This window comes from Bos indicus x Bos taurus, chromosome 6 (genome assembly GCF_003369695.1).
Source record: "Bos indicus x Bos taurus breed Angus x Brahman F1 hybrid chromosome 6, Bos_hybrid_MaternalHap_v2.0, whole genome shotgun sequence".
Taxonomy (NCBI): Eukaryota; Metazoa; Chordata; class Mammalia; order Artiodactyla; family Bovidae; genus Bos; species Bos indicus x Bos taurus.
Window position 1 is genome coordinate 95,960,547 of NC_040081.1, and position 19,864 is coordinate 95,980,410.

Consider the following 19,864-nt stretch of genomic DNA (forward strand, 5'->3'; position numbering starts at 1 on the left):
GCCCTTGACTTCCTTCGGCTCTCTGACAAGCCTTTACCAAAGGCACTCTCTACCGTTTCTACATTGCTGTTAGTGTTTCTCAATCAGATCTAGGAAAACAGCAAGTAAACTCAGGACTGGCTATTAGATTGACGTGAAATTTAGTCAAAAGAGTCTCTCCGGGGCTCACGGACTTCTGAACTCAACCTTTGAAATGGCTTCTTTCCATCCCCACAAAGTGGTGGTCTATTTAGAACCTACATAAATAAAGTCAAAGGAAGTGGGGCTGGAAGGGACCCAGGCAGGGACAAAGCAGTGAAACGGAGCTGCTGCCAACACATTTTGTGATGTTCAGGGAGTGTTTTGTTTGTTTGTTGTTTTAATCTTTGGGCCAAAGGATACTCCTCCTACTTGGAACTGAAGTCAGCAGAGGGGAAGTGCAGACCTTAGTGAACATGAAGTACAGAAAAGTCAGTCCCAAGAAGCTTGGGGTCACTCCCCTGCTACGCATGCAAAACGTCAACCGCGCTGAGAGCATGGGCAGGAGACTTCCTGTTCCACTGGGAGTTCGTACTCCAAAGACAGCTGTCTTGGCAGGACTCACCGCCAAGGCAGAATTACCAGGAATTGCTGGGAAAAATAGATTCATTTCCTTTTAAAAACTACAAAAGCTCCAGCTCTGCCCACATATGTAGAAGTTGGAGAGAAAAGACCTATTGAAAGAACTTTTGTTTGTTTTTGACTTGTCCAGACAGTGACTATGGTTCATCCTAGTGGCTGGATTGTGTGTGGTCTGGAGATGCACCAATAACTGTAGCAAAGGACAGGAAGGTGACTGTTATCCCAGGTAGATTGGTGCTTCTGTTAAGGTGTGCCTGGCAACTGTCCTTGGCATTCTCGCCAAAGTGTCGAGAATGGTGTCCCTCTCTACATATAACACCCTCCAGCTCCCACTTCTTGAAATAAGCAAATTGAGCATGTGTTTCCTCTAAGTTTATCATGTGTATAGTGTTTCATTTATTCATTCATTCAATTCATTTGCATTTCCTGAGTACTTGCATATACAGTAAACAAAATAGGCTTAAAAAATCCTTGTTCTCATAAATTTTTATTAAATTAATTCTGATGAAGTCCCATGAGGCAGGTACCGCTATGAAGACTTCTTTACATTTGATTTGCTCAGAGTCACAGAGCTAGTGACCCTAGAACCCACCTCTTAACTATCCAGCTCTACACTCCCTGATGGGACTGATGGGTGTGATTTCAGGTTCAGAATCAGGCAAATACTGTAATTTCTCTTCTGGAGTCAAAGTTTTTCATTCTACAAGATAGTTTAAAGAACAAATATATTTGGAAGAGGGTGTGTGGTGGTTGGATTTCACAATAAGATGTTGAAGAGAATCAGATTTTGCTACACCCAAATATGCCACTTTTGCATAAGGATTACTTTGAGTCAAAGGCAATTGAGAAATAGCAGGTGTAGGCAAAGCTCTCTGACCTCTCTTTCTGTCTAAAAGTAGCACATAAACTTTCCTTTGTAAAAGTAACATAAATTTGTAACGGTGTCTTGCTTTTCCATACCAGGAAGAAGATGATTTTTAATCACTAGAAAAGACTCTTAGTAGTAGAAAAGGCACCAACTTGAGTTAGTATAACACACCTTACCAAGTAACTCTTAATTTTTCATTAATTTCCCCCATATATTGACCAGCTCACAAATTATGGCCCAGGGAAGCCCAACACCCTTCACCTTTCTCTTTTCACTTTTTCCAATATCACTCTTTGTTAAAATGTTATACAAATCTCAAATACAGTTGCTTCTTTGGATCTTCACTTCTTTTCTATGAAGGCCTCTTTATTCACAGTAATAAACCGTTTCTCTGTTTATCTGTCTTTTTTATTTCCTCAGTTTAATTTGCATTACCCCAGGCACTAAGCTAAAAGAGGCGAGGAAAAAGGTTTCCCTTCCCCTACAATGTAGATGACTAAAAGCCACCTCTTTCCTTCTCTTATGTTCCGGCAAGGGAAGGTGAGACAAAGAGCTAAGAAAGGGGGACACTGAAGGGATTTGGGGAGGACAGCACCAAGATCCAAGTGAAGACCAGGGAATCTCAGATCAACATCACTTAGCTCAACATCTTGCCAAGGAGCAATGCCAGTAGGGCCAACCAAGAAGTTCAAAATCTGGATTTTTATCAGCCACTTTTATGAGATCAACTTGATTATGTCACCCAAATAGCTCAAGACAAAAAGAAAGAACAGCCAACAGACTCAAATTAAACCGTTCAGCAAGAAATGAATTCATTCTTACTTTGCCAACTGGCTTCTCAAGCAGAGGGCTTGCAAAGCAGATGGGAGTTATGCTGCTGTACATCGAAGGTTTCCATTGCTGTTCCTATGAGAAAGGAAACAGAGAGAGAGAGGTTTCAGGGACTTGGCTGGCTCTCCTACTGCATGAAGCCATGCTCCTGCTTCTCACAACAGTGCCTCAAGCACTTAACCATAATGGTTGTCTCTTGAAATGTCTGAGTCAGCGTTTTCACACAGGCACCTTCAGCTTACCGTCGGTGCAAACTCATTTAACCTTACGCAGGGGTACATTACAAAACCTCTTACGACATTCTGAAGGAGTATCGACAGAGGTGCAGAGTATTTTCAGCCTAATCTGCTAAGGTATCTTGCAGAACATAGATTAGACTTTTTTTGTTGTTGTTAAAAAAATAACACTACAAGTATCTCATCTTATTGCATAAAAACACTGACCACAGCTCAACTTCTGGTTTTCAAACCTCTGATTCTATATGGAGTACTGTCCAAAATTCTCTACCTGCCTTTTAGAACACTCCAAAATGTGGCTCTTTTTCCCTTTTTTGCTTTAGTTCCAACTCTCTCCTATAATTTAACCTAAACCTCAAGCCACATTTGGCCAACTGTGTTTTTCTTCAGTAGATTCCAGTCCATGCCTTTGTTTATACCGCTCCCAGTTTCTAAAAGATCCTTTCTTCACTATCTGCTATGATTTCCCACCTGTCCTAAGAAGCATTTCGCTATATTCCTCCACTCTGGCTAGAATCAAAATAAACTTCTCCCAATCACAGGATTCACACCCTATTATTAGGGTACTTGTCATTATCTGCTGGGAAGTGACTTACTGAAGACAGGACTCCTGTTTTTGTTATCTTTGTATCCTTTACAATCTAACACAGGTCTTATGCATAGCTCTAGTCTGAATGTTTGTGTCCCCCCTGCCCACCGCCCCCAGAATTCATATGTTGAAATACTAAAGCCCCTAAGGGCTTCCCTGTTGGTCCAGGGGTTGGTACCTCACCTTCTAATGCAGGGTGTTAGTTTGATCCCTGGTCAGGGAGCTGAGGTCCTGTATGCCTCGCAGCCAATAAAAACAAAACATAAAAAGCAGAGATGATATTGCAACAAATTCAGTGGAGACTTTAAGGATGGTTCATATCAGAAAAAAAAAAAAAGAAAAACCTTAAAAAACTCCTAAGCCCCAAATGGTGAAGGGATTAGGAGGTGGGGGCTTTAGACAGTGATCTGGGAATGATTGGGATTAATGTCTTTGTAAAAGACATCCCAGGGTGCTGGCTGGCCTCTTTCCCATGTGAGGATACAAGGACAAGTCTGTGCCCTGGAAGAAGACCCTCACTCAACTGTGCTGACACCCTGATCTTAGACCTCGAGTCACCAGAAATCTGAGAAATAAAAGTCTGCTGCTTATAAACTCCCAATCTGTGGCATTTTGTTAGAGCAGCCTGAACGGACTAAGATGTAGATATAAGTGCTTTCTATGACAGTACTCTTGTCTTTTGTTAGCTGAATCTTTTCTTTATATAGAAACACCCCAGCTGATCCAGCTCTCTCTGGCCCTCAGCTCTCATTCTCACTAAGCACATTTTTCAGTCTCATTAGAGGAAATATCAAGATACTTGTTATTGAAAAAAAAAAATCTTAACTGTAGGTACCAACAACCCCATAAAATAAAAATGACCTTTAAAACTGAATCAAGCAAGTATTGACCCATCCCCGCCTCCTGCTGTCCATTAATTAGCCGTGTTTCTTGAGTGAAAGAAAGATTTTTTTCAGTGGTCCTAGCAAAGGAATGGAGTACACCCTCTGGAATCTCTACCCCTGCTGTTACTAATTATCTTACTCTGGGCAAATTACTCGTACTTTCGACCAGGGTGGCCCTGCCTGTAAATGTGGTTCACGTTATTTACACATATCTCGCAGGGCATTTTGAGACGAATTGTGGAGCTATCTGTGGCCTAGAAAGGCAAAGCTGGGGAAGAGGCCTCTGCAGTCCACCCCCAGGAGAAGCCATTCAAACCTCTGACTTTCTTCCTGTGGTCTAGAAACAGGGGTGATGGTCAAATTCCAAGGCATATGGCTTTCTGTTCATTAGGAGTGAAGCTGAGACCAGCAACTCATTTCACAGGTCAAGTTCCAGCCATCAACGTTTAATTACTACCAAACCTATTGGCCCAGGTCCCAACCACGTTAGGGCACGCATGAAAGTTCTAAAGGATCCAGTTACCAAATCCGACCTTTCAGAGATAAAAAGACATTCATTGAGTGGCACCAGAGAAAAAGCTGAAGTACATCAACTGAGACTGTGACTTTTTTTTTTAAATGAAAATAACAGTTCAGTGTTGATGATCAGGACACATGACTCAGTTTCAAGGAAGTCAATCTGCAGACGTAGTAGTTGAATTTGAGGAACTCTGCCCTTCCCTCTAAGGCTGGTCCAGTTGCTATGGCAACAGGTAACTAGTTTTCTTAGGTGGATGTGAAGCTTGATTTTCTTTGGGACCAAAGAGTCCCTTGATATGATTGCACTGGGTATATTTAAGACTGAAACGACGTACGAGTCCCAAAGCATAGATCTCTTACCTAGAAATCATTTGTGTGGTGGGAAAACATGTGATGATTCTGGGCCATATATAAAAGGATATTTCTGAGATAATGGGTTCACATACAAAACACAGAGTAGTCAGGGGCATGTTGTTATGACTAAACTGTTGTTGTCATTCAGTCTCTAAGTTGTGTCTGACTCTGAGACTTCATGGACTGCAGCACACTGGGCTTCCCTGTCCTTCACAATCTCCCGGAGCTTGCTCAAACTCACTTTCATTGAGTCAGTGATGCCGTCCAACCATCTCATCCTCTTGGCATCCAACCTACGTCACCTCCTTCTCCTCCTGCCCCCCTAAATAGTATTTCCTTTTCCCTCTCTCATTTGGTCATTTTAGGTTTTCCAACCCAGGGTTTGTTGTTGCTATTATTTGGGTAGTTGAGTGGCTGGGTGGCTGATATTGGGAGCTGTTCCCCATCTAACCTATTGTTTGCTCTATGTGGGGACAGGGACTCTGAGGATGGTCTTAAAGTGGAATAAGAGAAACTTTGGGAAAAGTCAAAGCCTCAGGCAAATCTGGCCATCCTCTCCAGCTCTCTGCAAGATAAGGGCGAAACTGCCCCTTTATCTTCTTCCCATAATAACTTCAGAGCATTCCTGAGAAGCTACAGAACTGCTGAGAGCTCTCTGCAATGACAGGTACCTGGGGTTACTTTCCTAAGACTGGATTCCTAAAAGGAGACCAAAGAAGTGGTTAAGACCATGAACTGTAATTACAACCTTCAGTGTTTACCCTGGAGTCTGGAATATAAGGGCAATTCCTGGTGCCGAAGGACAGAAATAATCCAGAATTTTGAGGAGGAAGGACACAGGCATCACCTCGAAGCTCAGCTCGCTGACCGAGCAGTGGGATCAGTGCAGGTGGCATCTGTCCAAGGGGGTGTCACTGGGCAGCTCAAACAACCCTAATAACTCTGAAGAAAAGAATGCGTCTTTGCTCAGAAATCTTGATTTTTTTAAAAAATTAATTTTTACTGCAGAGTAGTTGCTTTACAGGGGCTTTCCCAGTGGCTTAGATGGTAAGAATCTGCCTTTTATGGGGGAGACCTGGGTTTGATCCCTGGGTAGGGAAGATCTCCTGGAGAAGGGAATGGCAACCCACTCCAGTATTCTTGCCTGGAGAATTCCATGGACAGAGGAGCCTGGCGGGCTACAGTCCAGGGGTCTTAAAGAGTCAGACACAAATGAGTGACTAACACACACACATGCACAGTGGCTTTAAAATATTGTGCTAGTTTCTACTGGACAGCAAAGTGAATCAGCTATATGTGTACATGTTGTGTTAGTCCCATAGCTGTGTCCGACTCTTTAAGACCCCATGGACTGTAGCCCTCTAGGCTCCTTTGCCCATGGGATTCTCCTGCCAAGAACACTGGAGTGTAGCCATTCTCTTCTCCAGGGGATCTTCCTGACCCAGGGATCAAACCTGGATCTCCCATATTGCAGGCAGATATTTTATTGTCTGAGCCACCAGGGAAGCCCCGTATGTATACATACACCCCCTCTTTTTTCTGATTTGTATTCCATAGAAAACACGGATGTGGATGTCAATCAACTGCCTGTACCTCCTCCCCATACCTCAGGGCTGTAAACAATGTGTTCTGTTTTGAGATACAAGCAGATTCTACTTCAAAGACGGCCACCCCTCATCCATCCTCAACTTGTCACCCATTCTTTATCCAGATTAAAGATGACCGCACCTTCCATCTACAGAGTGCTCCCAAAGGACTGAGGACAATTTTACCCCAAAGGATCATGAGACACTTCTATATTGCACCTTTTGAGGAAATATCAAGTTACTTTTCCCTGTAATTAACACCTATGAAAACACACTCTTTTTTATTTTTAGCCTTTTGAATCATTTCTTTAGAATATTTTTCCCAGGAGTAGGGTTCCTGTGCCAAAGATATGGACATTTTTATGGCTCTTTTGATTTACTATCTATACTGCTTTTCAAAAGGAGTGGGCTGGTTCACACAGCTACCATACGTCATATGTGTATCACATATGTGTATGTATTGCATATATGTATACACACTTTTTTCAGCACAGCAAACTTATGAGCAGTACTTTCAAGAGCTGCTTCTGGGACTCAGGAGGGGAATATATTTCAAATATTTAGTGGGAACCAGGGAAGGGAAAGTTCCTAAAAGGGATGTGATATAGCTACATAGAGAGGAGGGGCCAGGCCCCATTGCTCTGGCCCCTCTACCCTCTGTCCCCCCAACCGAAGAGTTGGGACCAATCAACAGGAATCTGGGTTCACCCCACCCAGGCCAGCCGGAGTTCCTTCTTAGCAAGGGTCAAGCACACAGACGCAGAGGTGAGGTGGCCTTGGGAAGGGAGGAGAGCTGGGTGGAGGGCCATTACATGTTGACTCACTCAGGCTTGACCAGACTTCCTCCCTTTTTCCACACTCCAGTACAATTTTGGTGAACTTAAGTAAACTGCACCCGCTGCTAAGTGCTCCCGCTTCCTTTGGTTTATTATCACAGATCCACACCAGCTCCGGTATATGAAAATCCCCTCCCCTCAAAACCTGTGAGCAGAGAGAGGCTCATGGGGAAGAACAGACTTGCAGGCACTCCAGTTTTTAAATTTCTGGGCAGAATCCTGGGAGAACCTGAGCTACTTAAATATTCTTCAGTGCCTCCCCCAGTATGCATTTCCCTTAAATGCTCCGCTGAATCTTTGCATGTCAATTTCTAATTCTTAGATATTTTACATGTTGATTTTTAAATGTCCCTTGTGCTTTTGCCTTCCTTTCCTATGATTTATGCATCTTCAGTACCACCTGTACTTACCACAAGGCTGCCATTACAAAACACATTAAAACAAGTGCCTTCAAAATGCTCAACAACATTAATGAGACTTTTGAAAGAAAGTGGCACATCCCCCTCACCACAGTCTCCTCTCTCTGATTCCTGCCAGCCTTTATCCAGATGAATGTATATTTAGCTACAGCATCACTTTGCTTTACTCTGAACATCACATTATGTATGTTCTGTGTTGTTATGTAGTTCTAGGGCTTATAATATTTAGTGATTACATCATGTTCCATCAACAGGATGCAGTATAATGTCATTTACTATCCTGATACATATTTTATTTCCATTTTTCACTGTAATTTTTTTGAAGTTTTTATTTTTTAAATTTAAATTTATTTATTTTAATTAGAGGCTAATTACTTTACAATATTGTTTTGCCATACATCAACATGAATCCGCCACGGGTGTACATGTGTTCCCAATCCTGAACCCCGCTCCCACCTCCCTCCCCATAAACAGTTCTATTGATACAATTCACATGCCATTCACTTCACCCATTTAAGGTAAGCAATTCACTATTTCTCAGGAAAAAAAAAAAACCTCATAAGGTTGTGCAGCCATTGTTGTTCAGTCGCTCAGTGATGTCTGACTCTTTGCAAAGCCCATGGACTGCAGCACACCAGGCTTGCCTGTCCATCACCATCTCCTGGAGTTTGTTCAAACTCAAGTCCATGGAGTCGGTGATGCCATCCAACCATCTCATCCTCTATCATCCCCTTCTCCTCCCGCCTTCAATCTTTCCCAGCATCAGGGTCTTTTCCAATGAGTCAGCTCTTTGCATCAGGTGGCCAAAGTATTGGAGCTTCAGCTTCAGCATCAGTCCTTCCAATGAATATTCAGGGTTGATTCCCTTTAGGATTGACTGGTTTGATCTCCTTGCCATCCAAGGGACTCTCGAGTTTTCTCCAGCACCACAGTTCAAAAGCATCAGTTCTTCAGTGCTCAGCCTTCTTTATGGTCCAACTCTCACACACATACATGACTACTGGAAAAACTACAGTTTTAACTATACGGACCTTTGTTAGGAAAGTAATGTCTCTGCTTTTTAATATGTTGTCTAGGTTTGTGCAGCCATTACAACAATGTAATTTTAAGGTATCTGTGTCCCCTGCCAAAAGAAACTCTTTACCTATTAGTAACTCTCCACCATTCCCCTGTCCCCTCCCCCCAGTCTTAGGCAACCACTAGTCAACTTTCTATTTGTATTTTTGCCCATTCTAAACATTTTATATTTACATAAATGAAATCATACAATATATGTCTTCTGTGAGTTTCACCTAGTGTAATGTTCTCAAAGATTATCCATGTTGTAGGATATATCATCACTTCATCATTTTTTGTTGTCCAAAAAAATTCCTTTGAATGGATATACCATATTTTATTGATCTATTTATTCATATAAGTTGTTTTTACTTTGGGGCTATTATGAATAAGGCATTTATGAGCACTCATGTACAAATTTTCATTTCTCTTGGTTATACACCTAGGTGTGGAAATGCCAGATCATAAGACATTTCTATATTTCACATTTTGAGGAACTATCAAACTATTTTCCCCTGCAATTAATACCTATGAAAATATACTTTTTTTGGTATTTTAAATTATTTCTTTAGAATATTTTTCCGTGAGTAGGGTTCCTGTGCCAAAATTATGGACATTTTTATGGCCATGGCTATTTACTATCTATACTGCTTTTTGAAAGGATTAGACTTATAAGTAAAACACAATATCTAAATAAGTTTATACAACTACCATATATCATATGTGTATCCTGTATGTATACACACGCTTTTTTCAACACAGCAAACTTTTGAGGAAGATGCCACAATTAATCTCATATTTATAGATGAAGATACCAAGGGTCATAGAGATTGGAAACTCAAGTGTTAGATGACCAACCAAAGCAAAGCAATGCCTCTTTTATGGGCTTCACTGGCTTCAAGTGTCTGAATCCAACATGTCACTGGTTTCAATGAGTAATTGCTGACTACGTGTCTCTCCTGTAATCTCTTTAGCTTGTGTCACAATGAAACAAGCATGGGGATGGAGTCAGAGGCACGGAATCAAATTCCAGCCCCATAACATGCTAGCATGGAGATCTAGAGTAGGTTGCTGAATCACTAAGCATCAGTCTCCACAAACATACAACATGATACCTACGTCATAGGCTTACCTGGAGGCACAAACATACAACATGATACCTACATCATAGGCTTACCTGGAGGATTTAAGTTAAAATTCAAGTCAGCAAAGAAATTACATAATAATGCTCAATTCCCTATTATAATTTAATACATTTTCTCTACTGTCAGTCAGAAAATTATCCTCTGAGTTACTGTAACTTAGCTCTATACTAAATTTATGACTTTTTATATAAAATATTGATTACATAAGCAATATCAAGGTTTATAAAAATGTTTCAATAAAATTTATAGCAATTATAGATTTTAAAATATTATAAAAGGCACAAGAAAATTATTTAGAAATTTATCAATTAAGTTCAAGTGGCATGTTTACTTTTAAATTAAAAATATTCAGAACTTTTAAATTATAAATTATAATTAAAAATTTTAAGTAAAACACAAAGTCTAAAATAGAAATATTTTAAATATTAAAAAATAGTCAATCATGAGTTAATAAAATAAGAATTGGCTCATAAACATAAATGCTTATTTTATTTTATTTTTTTTAAATTTTATTTTATTTTTAAACTTTACAATATTGTATTAGTTTTGCCAAATATCAAAATGAATCCACCACAGGTATACCCGCGTTCCCCATCCTGAACCCTCCTCCCTCCTCCCTCCCCTACCCTCCCTCTGGGTCGTCCCAGTGCACCAGCCCCAAGCATCCAGTACCGTGCATCAAACCTGGACTGGCGACTCGTTTCATACATGATATTATACATGTTTCAATGCTATTCTCCCAAATCTCCCCACCCTCTCCCTCTCCCACAGAGTCCATAAGACTGATCTATACATCAGTGTCTCTTTTGCAGTCTCGTACTACACAGGGTTATTGTTACCATCTTTCTAAATTCCATATATATGCGTTAGTATACTGTATTGGTGTTTTTCTTTCTGGCTTACTTCACTCTGTATAATAGGTTCCAGTTTCATCCATCTCATTAGAACTGATTCAAATGTATTCTTTTTAATGGCTGAGTAATACTCCATTGTGTATATGTACCACAGCTTTCTTATCCATTCATCTGCTGATGGACATCTAGGTTGCTTCCATGTCCTGGCTATTATAAACAGTGCTGCGATGAACATTGGGGTACACGTGTCTCTTTCCCTTCTGGTTTCCTCAGTGTGTATGCCCAGCAGTGGGATTGCTGGATCATAAGGCAGTTCTATTTCCAGGTTTTTAAGGAATCTCCACACTGTTCTCCATAGTGGCTGTACTAGTTTGCATTCCCACCAACAGTGTAAGAGAGTTCCCTTTTCTCCACACCCTCTCCAGCATTTATTGCTTGTAGACTTTTGGATCGCAGCCATTCTGACTGGCGTGAAATGGTACCTCATAGTGGTTTTGATTTGCATTTCTCTGATAATGAGTGATGTTGAGCATCTTTTCATGTGTTTGTTAGCCATCTGTATGTCTTCTTTGGAGAAATGTCTATTTAGTTCTTTGGCCCATTTTTTGATTGGGTTGTTTATTTTTCTGGAGTTGAGCTGTAGGAGTTGCTTGTATATTTTTGAGATTAGTTGTTTGTCAGTTGCTTCATTTGCTATTATTTTCTCCCATTCTGAAGGCTGCCTTTTCACCTTGCTAATAGTTTCCTTTGTTGTGCAGAAGCTTTTAAGGTTAATTAGGTCCCATTTGTTTATTTTTGCTTTTATTTCCAATATTCTGGGAGGTGGGTCATAGAGGATCCTGCTGTGATGTATGTTGGAGAGTGTTTTGCCTATGTTCTCTTCTAGGAGTTTTATAGTTTCTGGTCTTATATTTAGATCTTTAATCCATTTTGAGTTTATTTTTGTGTAAGGTGTTAGAAAGTGTTCTAGGATAGATCACATCCTGGGCCATAAATCTAGCCTTGGTAAATTCAAAAAAATAGAAATCATTCCAAGCATCTTTTCTGACCACAATGCAGTAAGATTAGATCTCAATTACAGGAGAAAAACTATTAAAAATTCCAACATATGGAGGCTGAACAACACCCTGCTGAATAACCAACAAATCACAGAAGAAATCAAAAAAGAAATCAAAATTTGCATAGAAACTAATGAAAATGAAAACACAACAACTCAAAACCTGTGGGACACTTTAAAAGCAGTCCTAAGGGGAAAGTTCATAGCAATACAGGCATACCTAAAGAAACAAGAAAAAAGTCAAATAAATAACCTAACCCTACACCTAAAGCAACTAGAAAAGGAAGAAATGAAGAACCCCAGGGTTAGTAGAAGGAAAGAAATCTTACAAATTAGGGCAGAAATAAATGCAAAAGAAACAAAAGAGACCATAGCAAAAATCAACAAAGCCAAAAGCTGGTTCTTTGAAAGGATAAATAAAATTGACAAACCATTAGCCAGACTCATCAAGAAACAAAGGGAGAAAAATCAAATCAATAAAATTAGAAATGAAAATGGAGAGATCACAACAGACAACACAGAAATACAAAGGATCATAAGAGACTACTATCAAAAATTATATGCCAATAAAATGGACAACGTGGAAAAAATGGACAAATTCTTAGAAAAGTACAACTTTCCAAAACTGGACCAGGAAGAAATAGAAAATCTTAACAGACCCATCACAAGCACGGAAATTGAAACTGTAATCAAAAATCTTCCAGCAAACAAACCCCAGGTCCAGACGGCTTCACAGCTGAATTCTACCAAAAATTTAGAGAAGAGCTAACACCTATCCTGCTCAAACTCTTCCAGAAAATTGCAGAGGAAGGTAAACTTCCAAACTCATTCTATGAGGCCACCATCACCCTAATACCAAAACCTGACAAAGACCCCACAAAAAAAGAAAACTACAGGCCAATATCACTGATGAACATAGATGCAAAAATCCTTAACAAAATTCTAGCAATCAGAATCCAACAACACATTAAAAAGATCATACACCATGACCAACTGGGCTTTATCCCAGGGATGCAAGGATTCTTCAATATCCGCAAGTCAATCAATGTTATACACCACATTAACAAATTGAAAAACAAAAACCATATGATTATCTCAATAGATGCAGAGAAAGCCTTTGACAAAATTCAACATCCATTTATGATAAGAACTCTCCAGAAAGCAGGAATAGAAGGAACATACCTCAACATAATAAAAGCTATATATGACAAACCCACAGCAAACATTATCCTCAATGGTGAAAAATTGAAAGCATTTCTTCTAAAGTCAGGAACAAGACAAGGGTGCCCACTTTCACCATTACTATTCAACATAGTTTTGGAAGTTTTGGCCACAGCAATCAGAGCAGAAAAAGAAATAAAAGGAATCCAAATTGGAAAAGAAGAAGTAAAACTCTCACTGTTTGCAGATGACATGATCCTTTACATAGAAAACCGTAAAGACTCCACCAGAAAATTACTAGAACTAATCAATGATTATAGTAAAGTTGCAGGATATAAAATCAACACATAAAAATCCCTTGCATTCCTATACACTAATAATGAGAAAACTGAAAGAGAAATTAAGGAAACAATTCCATTCACCATTGCAACAGAAAGAATAAAATACTTAGGAATATATCTACCTAAAGAAACTAAAGACCTATATATAGAAAACTATAAAACACTGGTGAAAGAAATCAAAGAGGACACTAATAGATGGAGAAATATACCATGTTCATGGATTGGAAGAATCAATATAGTGAAAATGAGTATACTACCCAAAGCAATTTATAGATTCAATGCAATCCCTATCAAGCTACCAACAGTATTCTTCACAGAGCTAGAACAAATAATTTCACAATTTGTATGGAAATACAAAAAACCTCGAATAGCCAAAGCTATCTTGAGAAAGAAGAATAGAACTGGAGGAATCAACCTACCTGACTTCAGGCTCTATTAGAAAGCCACAGTTATCAAGACAGTATGGTACTGGCACAAAGACAGAAATATTGATCAATGGAACAAAATAGAAAGCCCAGAGATAAATCCACGCACCTATGGACACCTTATCTTTGACAAAGGAGGCAAGAATGTACAATGGATTAAAGACAATCTCTTTAAGAAGTGGTGCTGGGAAAACTGGTCAACCACTTGTAAAAGAATGAAACTAAATGCTTATTTTAAAAGTAGAAGTCTGGCTCTAAGGACCATGTAAACAAGATAATAATGATAAAGCAAAAATAGCTGTGGTCCCTCATTCTGAAGTCTTGGATTTCTGAATAGCTTTGACACTCACTTGGTATATGACCTCTTTAGGGTTCCACATTTCTTTAGCAATAAAAAGTATAGTATATAATTTGCAGTTTTTAAAAAGAAGATCCAATAAGGCAATGTATCTGAAAACAACCAACAACACATAAAAATTGTACAGCTTTTTGATACATCAAAACCTAGGTGTGATAGTTACACCACACAATTTGTCCATTCACTTGTATGATAAGAACCCTAAATTATCTAGGAGTTCAGAAAAAATAGGAAGGAAAATAAAAATGCAAAGTCATCATCTATCCGAACATGAGAAAATATCACATAGAAGAAGAAGTAGTTCTCTCCCTTGTATTGACCTCCCATGTATCACTGGAGGTCAATGTCATATGCAAAATGATTTGGGAAGTATAGGGTCATAAAATAACCATATGGAACTTTTACAGGAGGGAGGGAAGGATGCTGTAACTTGCATCTTTGCAGATGGGATCTGCTTGGTGACTGGTGGCAAATTTAGGGGAAAGTATGGAGAAGGAAATGGCAACCCACTGCAGTGTTCTTGCCTGGAGAATCCCAGGGACTGGGGAGCCTGGTGGGCTGCCATCTATGGGGTCACACAGAGTCAGACACGACTGAAGCAACTTAGCAGCAGCAGCAATAGGTAAGCAGAGTTATAAGCTTATTTCAAAATCATACATTGCAGTCCTAACTCCCAGCCCCTCAGCATGTAACTGTGTTTAGAGGTAGGGTGTTTAAAGAGGTGATTAAGTTAAAATGAGATCATCAGTGTGGGCCCCAATCCAAATAACTGCAGTCTTTATAAGAAGAGGCAATGTATACACAGATGCACACGAAAGGAAGGTCGTGTGAAGACACAAGGAGAACATGGCCATCTGTGAGCCCAGGAGGGAAGTCTCAAACCAACTCTGGTGACAGCTTCATCTCAGACTTCTAGTCTCACAGAACCATGAGAAAGTAAATTTCTGTTGTTTCAGTCACCCAATTTGGAAACCCTAGAAAATGAATAGAAGGCTTCCCAGCAAAAACAACAAAACAACAAACAAATTCAATATCAGGAGGAAGGACTTTGAGGCAATTAGGTGGAACCAGTGGTAAGGAACCCACCTGCCAATGCAGGAGACATAAGAGATGTGGATTCTATCTCTGGGTCAGGAAGATCCCTTGGAGGAGGAAATGGCTACCCACTCCAGTGGTAAATCCTTGGTAAATCCTTTGGACAGAGGAGCCTGGTGGGCTACAGTCCATAAGGTCACAAAGAGTCAGACACAACTGAAGCGACTTAAGCACAAGCAATTGGTGTAGGAAAGGTTTCCAAATAAATTGAATGTTGCCTTGACTAGTGACAAAACAGATGCAGATATTTGCATGGACAGGATTTTGTACATCAGTACTGAGCAGGCCCTGGGGATACTCAGGTGAATACGATGCTGTCTTACTCTCAGGGAGCTCTCCCAGTCTAGTGGGAGAGAGAGGTGAACAAATAATATTCAAAGGAGTGTTACACATTCAGGACATAGGTATACAGAAGATGCAGTTGGAGCAAAGGAAGAGCAGCTAGCCCAGCCAGAAGAGGGGTTCTTGTGACCAGAAGGTTTCTGGAGGAAGGTGGTACAGGAGCTGAGGACAGGAGGAAAAGTTTAGGTAGTCAAAGAAGTGGTATGGGGCAGGGTGGATGGTGGGGGTGGGTTGCTGGGGATAGAGAAAGAGACATATGGTGTCAAAGGAAGAGAAAATGTCATGAGTACAAGAGGTATGCAATATAAAGAAGTGTTGCGTTTTTATGTCTGACTCTCTGGGACCCTATGGACTATATAGCCCACCAGCCTCCTCTGTCCATGGAATTTTCCAGGCAAGAATACTGGAATGGGTTGCCATTTCCTACTCTCGGGTTTTTATATGAACCACAGATAATTTGGGGCTGTTAGATCTTAAAGAGTGAGACAGAGGTAGAGCATGATGACTCTGGAGAAGTAGGTAAGATGCCCATGATACTTTTACAACAATATGTGAATGGATTTGCTGGGCAGCAGACAGGAGCATGCATTTGAGAGGAGGAGAGACTAGGAGCTTGGCAAATATTTAGGCCACTCTGGTCACAAACCAGGAAAGACAGAGGTGTAAAGAGTGAGGGAGTGGAGACAGGGCACAGACGATAGACTCCAGGAGAAGGAAAGGACATGATGAGGGTACAGCTGAGGGGTAGTTTGTTTGCCTCAGGGTCTGCCCTGGGCACCATAAGGCTCAAAGAGCACTCCCCACTGTGGAGCCCTGATTTTAAATGCCTTCATTGATGTTAAATTTGTACTACATTTTGGCCTTACCCTACCTTCTTGCAGCAATTTGAACTTTTCGCTGCCACCAAATATTTTTGCTTTCTCCCATGCACACACCCTGTTGTGCAGTGTGTCTGCCATTCTGCTAAGAATGATACATATATGTGCACAAGCTACTAAGAATTAATTGTACAATTTCAGGAAGTCAGCAGATAAGTTCAATGCTCTTATACTGACATTTAAATCTGACATTGTACAATATAGATATAAATGATAAAATTCATACTAATAATTTGATTTAATATTTGGCAGACCACAAATGGAGCCATAGCCATGGGCATCATTCTCCCAAAAAGCAAACAGGTGGTACAATTTCAAGTGCAGAGGTTAGGAAGCCCATCTTTGGATTATCTGCACTTGAAATTTCTTTTCTAGGGAAAAGATATTCATTCTGTAATTAACAGCAAAAATTTTAATGTGTGAAATTCCCTGGGAGAGATGGCATGTTGGATTTAATTCACAATAAGAGAGAATAACGCTTCCCAGGTGGCTCAGAGGTAAAGAATTCGACTGCCAATGCAGGAGACGCAAGAGATGAGGGCTCAATACCTGGGTCTGGAAGATCCCCTGGAAATTCCAGGCAAGTTTTCTTGCCTGGAAACATTCCATGGGCAAAGGAGCCTGGCCAGCACCACACAAAGGTGGTTGTTATTGTTTGGTCATTAAATTGTGTCCGACTCTTTTTCTACCCCATGGACTGTAACCCACCAGGCTCCTCTGTCCATGGGATTCTCCAGCAAGAATACAGGAGTGGGTTGCCAGTTCCTTCTCCAGGGGATCGTCCTGACCCAGGAATCGAACCCACATCTCCTGCATTGGCAGGTAGATTCTTTACCATCTAGCCACCAGGGAAGCCACACACAAAGATTAGTTTCTCTCAAAGAAACAAAAGAAATGGAGTTTACAGTGATAGTAGAGAGGACATGTGCCAGGGACATTTAATCTGAAATTTTATTATGAAAGGTAAAACTGTAAAACAGATATATTATAGGACATTGTATATAGCAATAGTTCATTTTCTTTCACTGCCATGTGTACCATTCTGTGATTATATCACATTTCTTTTTCTGTTTCTATTAGCCAGAGCTGGTTCCTGTTTCTTACAAATAAGATCTTCACGAGACATGTGGAAAAATCTGGAGAGGAATGACTGTGAAAAAGGCTGAGCGCTGAAGAATTGATGCTTTTGAACTGTGGTGTTGGAGAAGACTCTTGAGAGTCCCTTGGACTGAAAGGAGATCCAATCAGTCCATTCTGAAGGAGATCAGCCCTGGGATTTCTTTGGAAGGAATGATGCTAAAGCTGAAACTCCAGTACTTGGGCCACCTCATTTGAAGAGTTGACTCATTGGAAAAGACTCTGATGCTGGGAGGGATTGGGGGCAGGAGGAGAAAGGGACGACAGAGGATGAGATGGCTGGATGGCATCACTGACTCGATGGACGTGGGTCTGGGTGAACTCCGGGAGTTGGTGATGGACAGGGAGGCCTGGCGTGCTGCGATTCATGGGGTCGCAAAGAGTCGGACACGACTGAGCGACTGAACTGAACTGAGCAGGGAGAGAGGCTCTGACGCCATTATGTAACCACCTTGTATTGATTATTTTCTCATCAGATATTGTAACTAAGTGTTCACACACACACATACTCCCCTAGACTGATAGTTAAATAGTCAGAGACAACCCCAGTTAATCATACTCACTCAACAATGATATCCCAGGCATTGAATTAGGCAAAATCCTATGAAGCATGATTAGTATTTATGGAAACTGGGAAACTTACATTTAATAAACTGAAATAAATTGCTTAAGATCATCTATGTAATGACAAAGCAAGAATTTGAATCCAACATTGTCTGCCTCCAATATCTATGCTGTTCATCAACATACCATATTGATAATTTCTTTCTCTGAAGCTAAGAAAAGAGCTGATTAATTTATGAAGGACATGTAAAGCAGATCCTGTTAATTCTAAATGATATCAAGTAGCACCAGCAATCTTTCAGGATTCCTTATTTTCCCAGTGTCTGTGCAGAGCATCCAAGGCAAGGTGGTAGATGTGACTCAGAAAGGATGAACATTCCATGTAGTGGTGACATGACAAACCGCTTGCCAATGTTCTTCAGTTACTGGCAGACATTGATGCTATAGTCCAGCTCTGCTAAATAGAGTCTTAGGTAATAATGGTAATTCATATTCATAAAATATTTTACAGTCTTTCTAAAACATTATGGAACACTGCTAGGTCATAAACAGCAATATATTTCTTCACCACCTACACTGGTCTTTCTTTGAAAGATGCCATTTTTTTTTTTCAGAATGACTACAGAGTAGAGAAGGAATATAATTGTTTCTGTTATGTTTCATTTTTTTTTACAGATAAATACTAAATCTGACTCAGTTCAAAATATTGAACTGATTTAACCTGTAAGAATTTTACAGATTATGAGACTGGTGTGTTTTGGTTTGTTGGTTGGTTGCTGTTGTTCTGTTGGTGGTAGTTTTTGTTGTTTGATTGGCACAAAGTGTTATTGGCTTAGGCACAATTTATTAAAATAAAGAGGATTCCCTCCTTTGGTGGAATTCCTCTTAAGTTTCTATCTGAAACACAGATAACATTAAAACAAACAACTGAAACTGAATAGATTTGCCATGAGTGCTGTGCTTAGTTGCTCAGTCGTCTGACTCTTTTCGACCCCATTGACTATAGCCCACCAGGCTCCTCTGACCATGGGGATTCACCAGGCAAAAATACTGGTGTTGGTTGCCATGCCTTCATCTAGGAGATCTTCCCAACCCAGGGATGCAACCCAGGTCTCCTGCGCTGCAGGTGGATTGTTTACCAGCTGAGCTACCAGAGAAACCCATTAAGGGCATTTCTGGGCTTCCCGGGTGGCTCTGCATTGTGCCTGCAATGCAGAAGACACAGGTTCAATCCCTGAGTCAGGAAGATCCCCTGGAGGAGGCCATGGCAACCCATTCCAGTATTTTTGCCTGGAGAATCCCAGGGACAGAGAAGCCTGGTGGACTACAGTCCATAGGGTTGCAAAGAGCCAGACACTACTGAAGTGACTGAGAATGCATGTAAGCACGCACGCATGCATGCCCAAGGGCATTTCTATACCCCACGCAACTGCAGTTATGGAATCATGTCTAAAGGCAACACTGGAATCCATTTAGAAATTGATAGTAACAATCAATCCCTAGGAAAAAACTCTTAGCCGAATAGACAAGGGCAGAGTAGGGCTATAAGAACAGCTGAAGTATTTTCTCTTGGCTGCTTATTTAATTACATTGTTTCCTAAACCAATTTTATTTTTGAACACTCCTCTCTAAAAATTATCATCCAGCAGATAGTTACAGTATCATCTGCTGCCTGCTGCTTATAATTGACAAGTGATTGCTGGTACAAATCATGTCATTAATCAGCCTT

General features: G+C 40.4%; 1 protein-coding gene across 1 annotated transcript in view; it reads right to left on the reverse strand.

The window, feature by feature from the left end:
• LOC113894441 (ras-GEF domain-containing family member 1B) overlaps positions 1–19,864 on the reverse strand; it is a 651,277-nt gene that overhangs the window by 173,186 nt on the left and 458,227 nt on the right. The window contains exon 4 of the mRNA XM_027544870.1: positions 2,291–2,374. Coding sequence (XP_027400671.1) covers positions 2,291–2,374 — 84 coding nt within the window. The remainder of the gene's footprint in view (positions 1–2,290; positions 2,375–19,864) is intronic.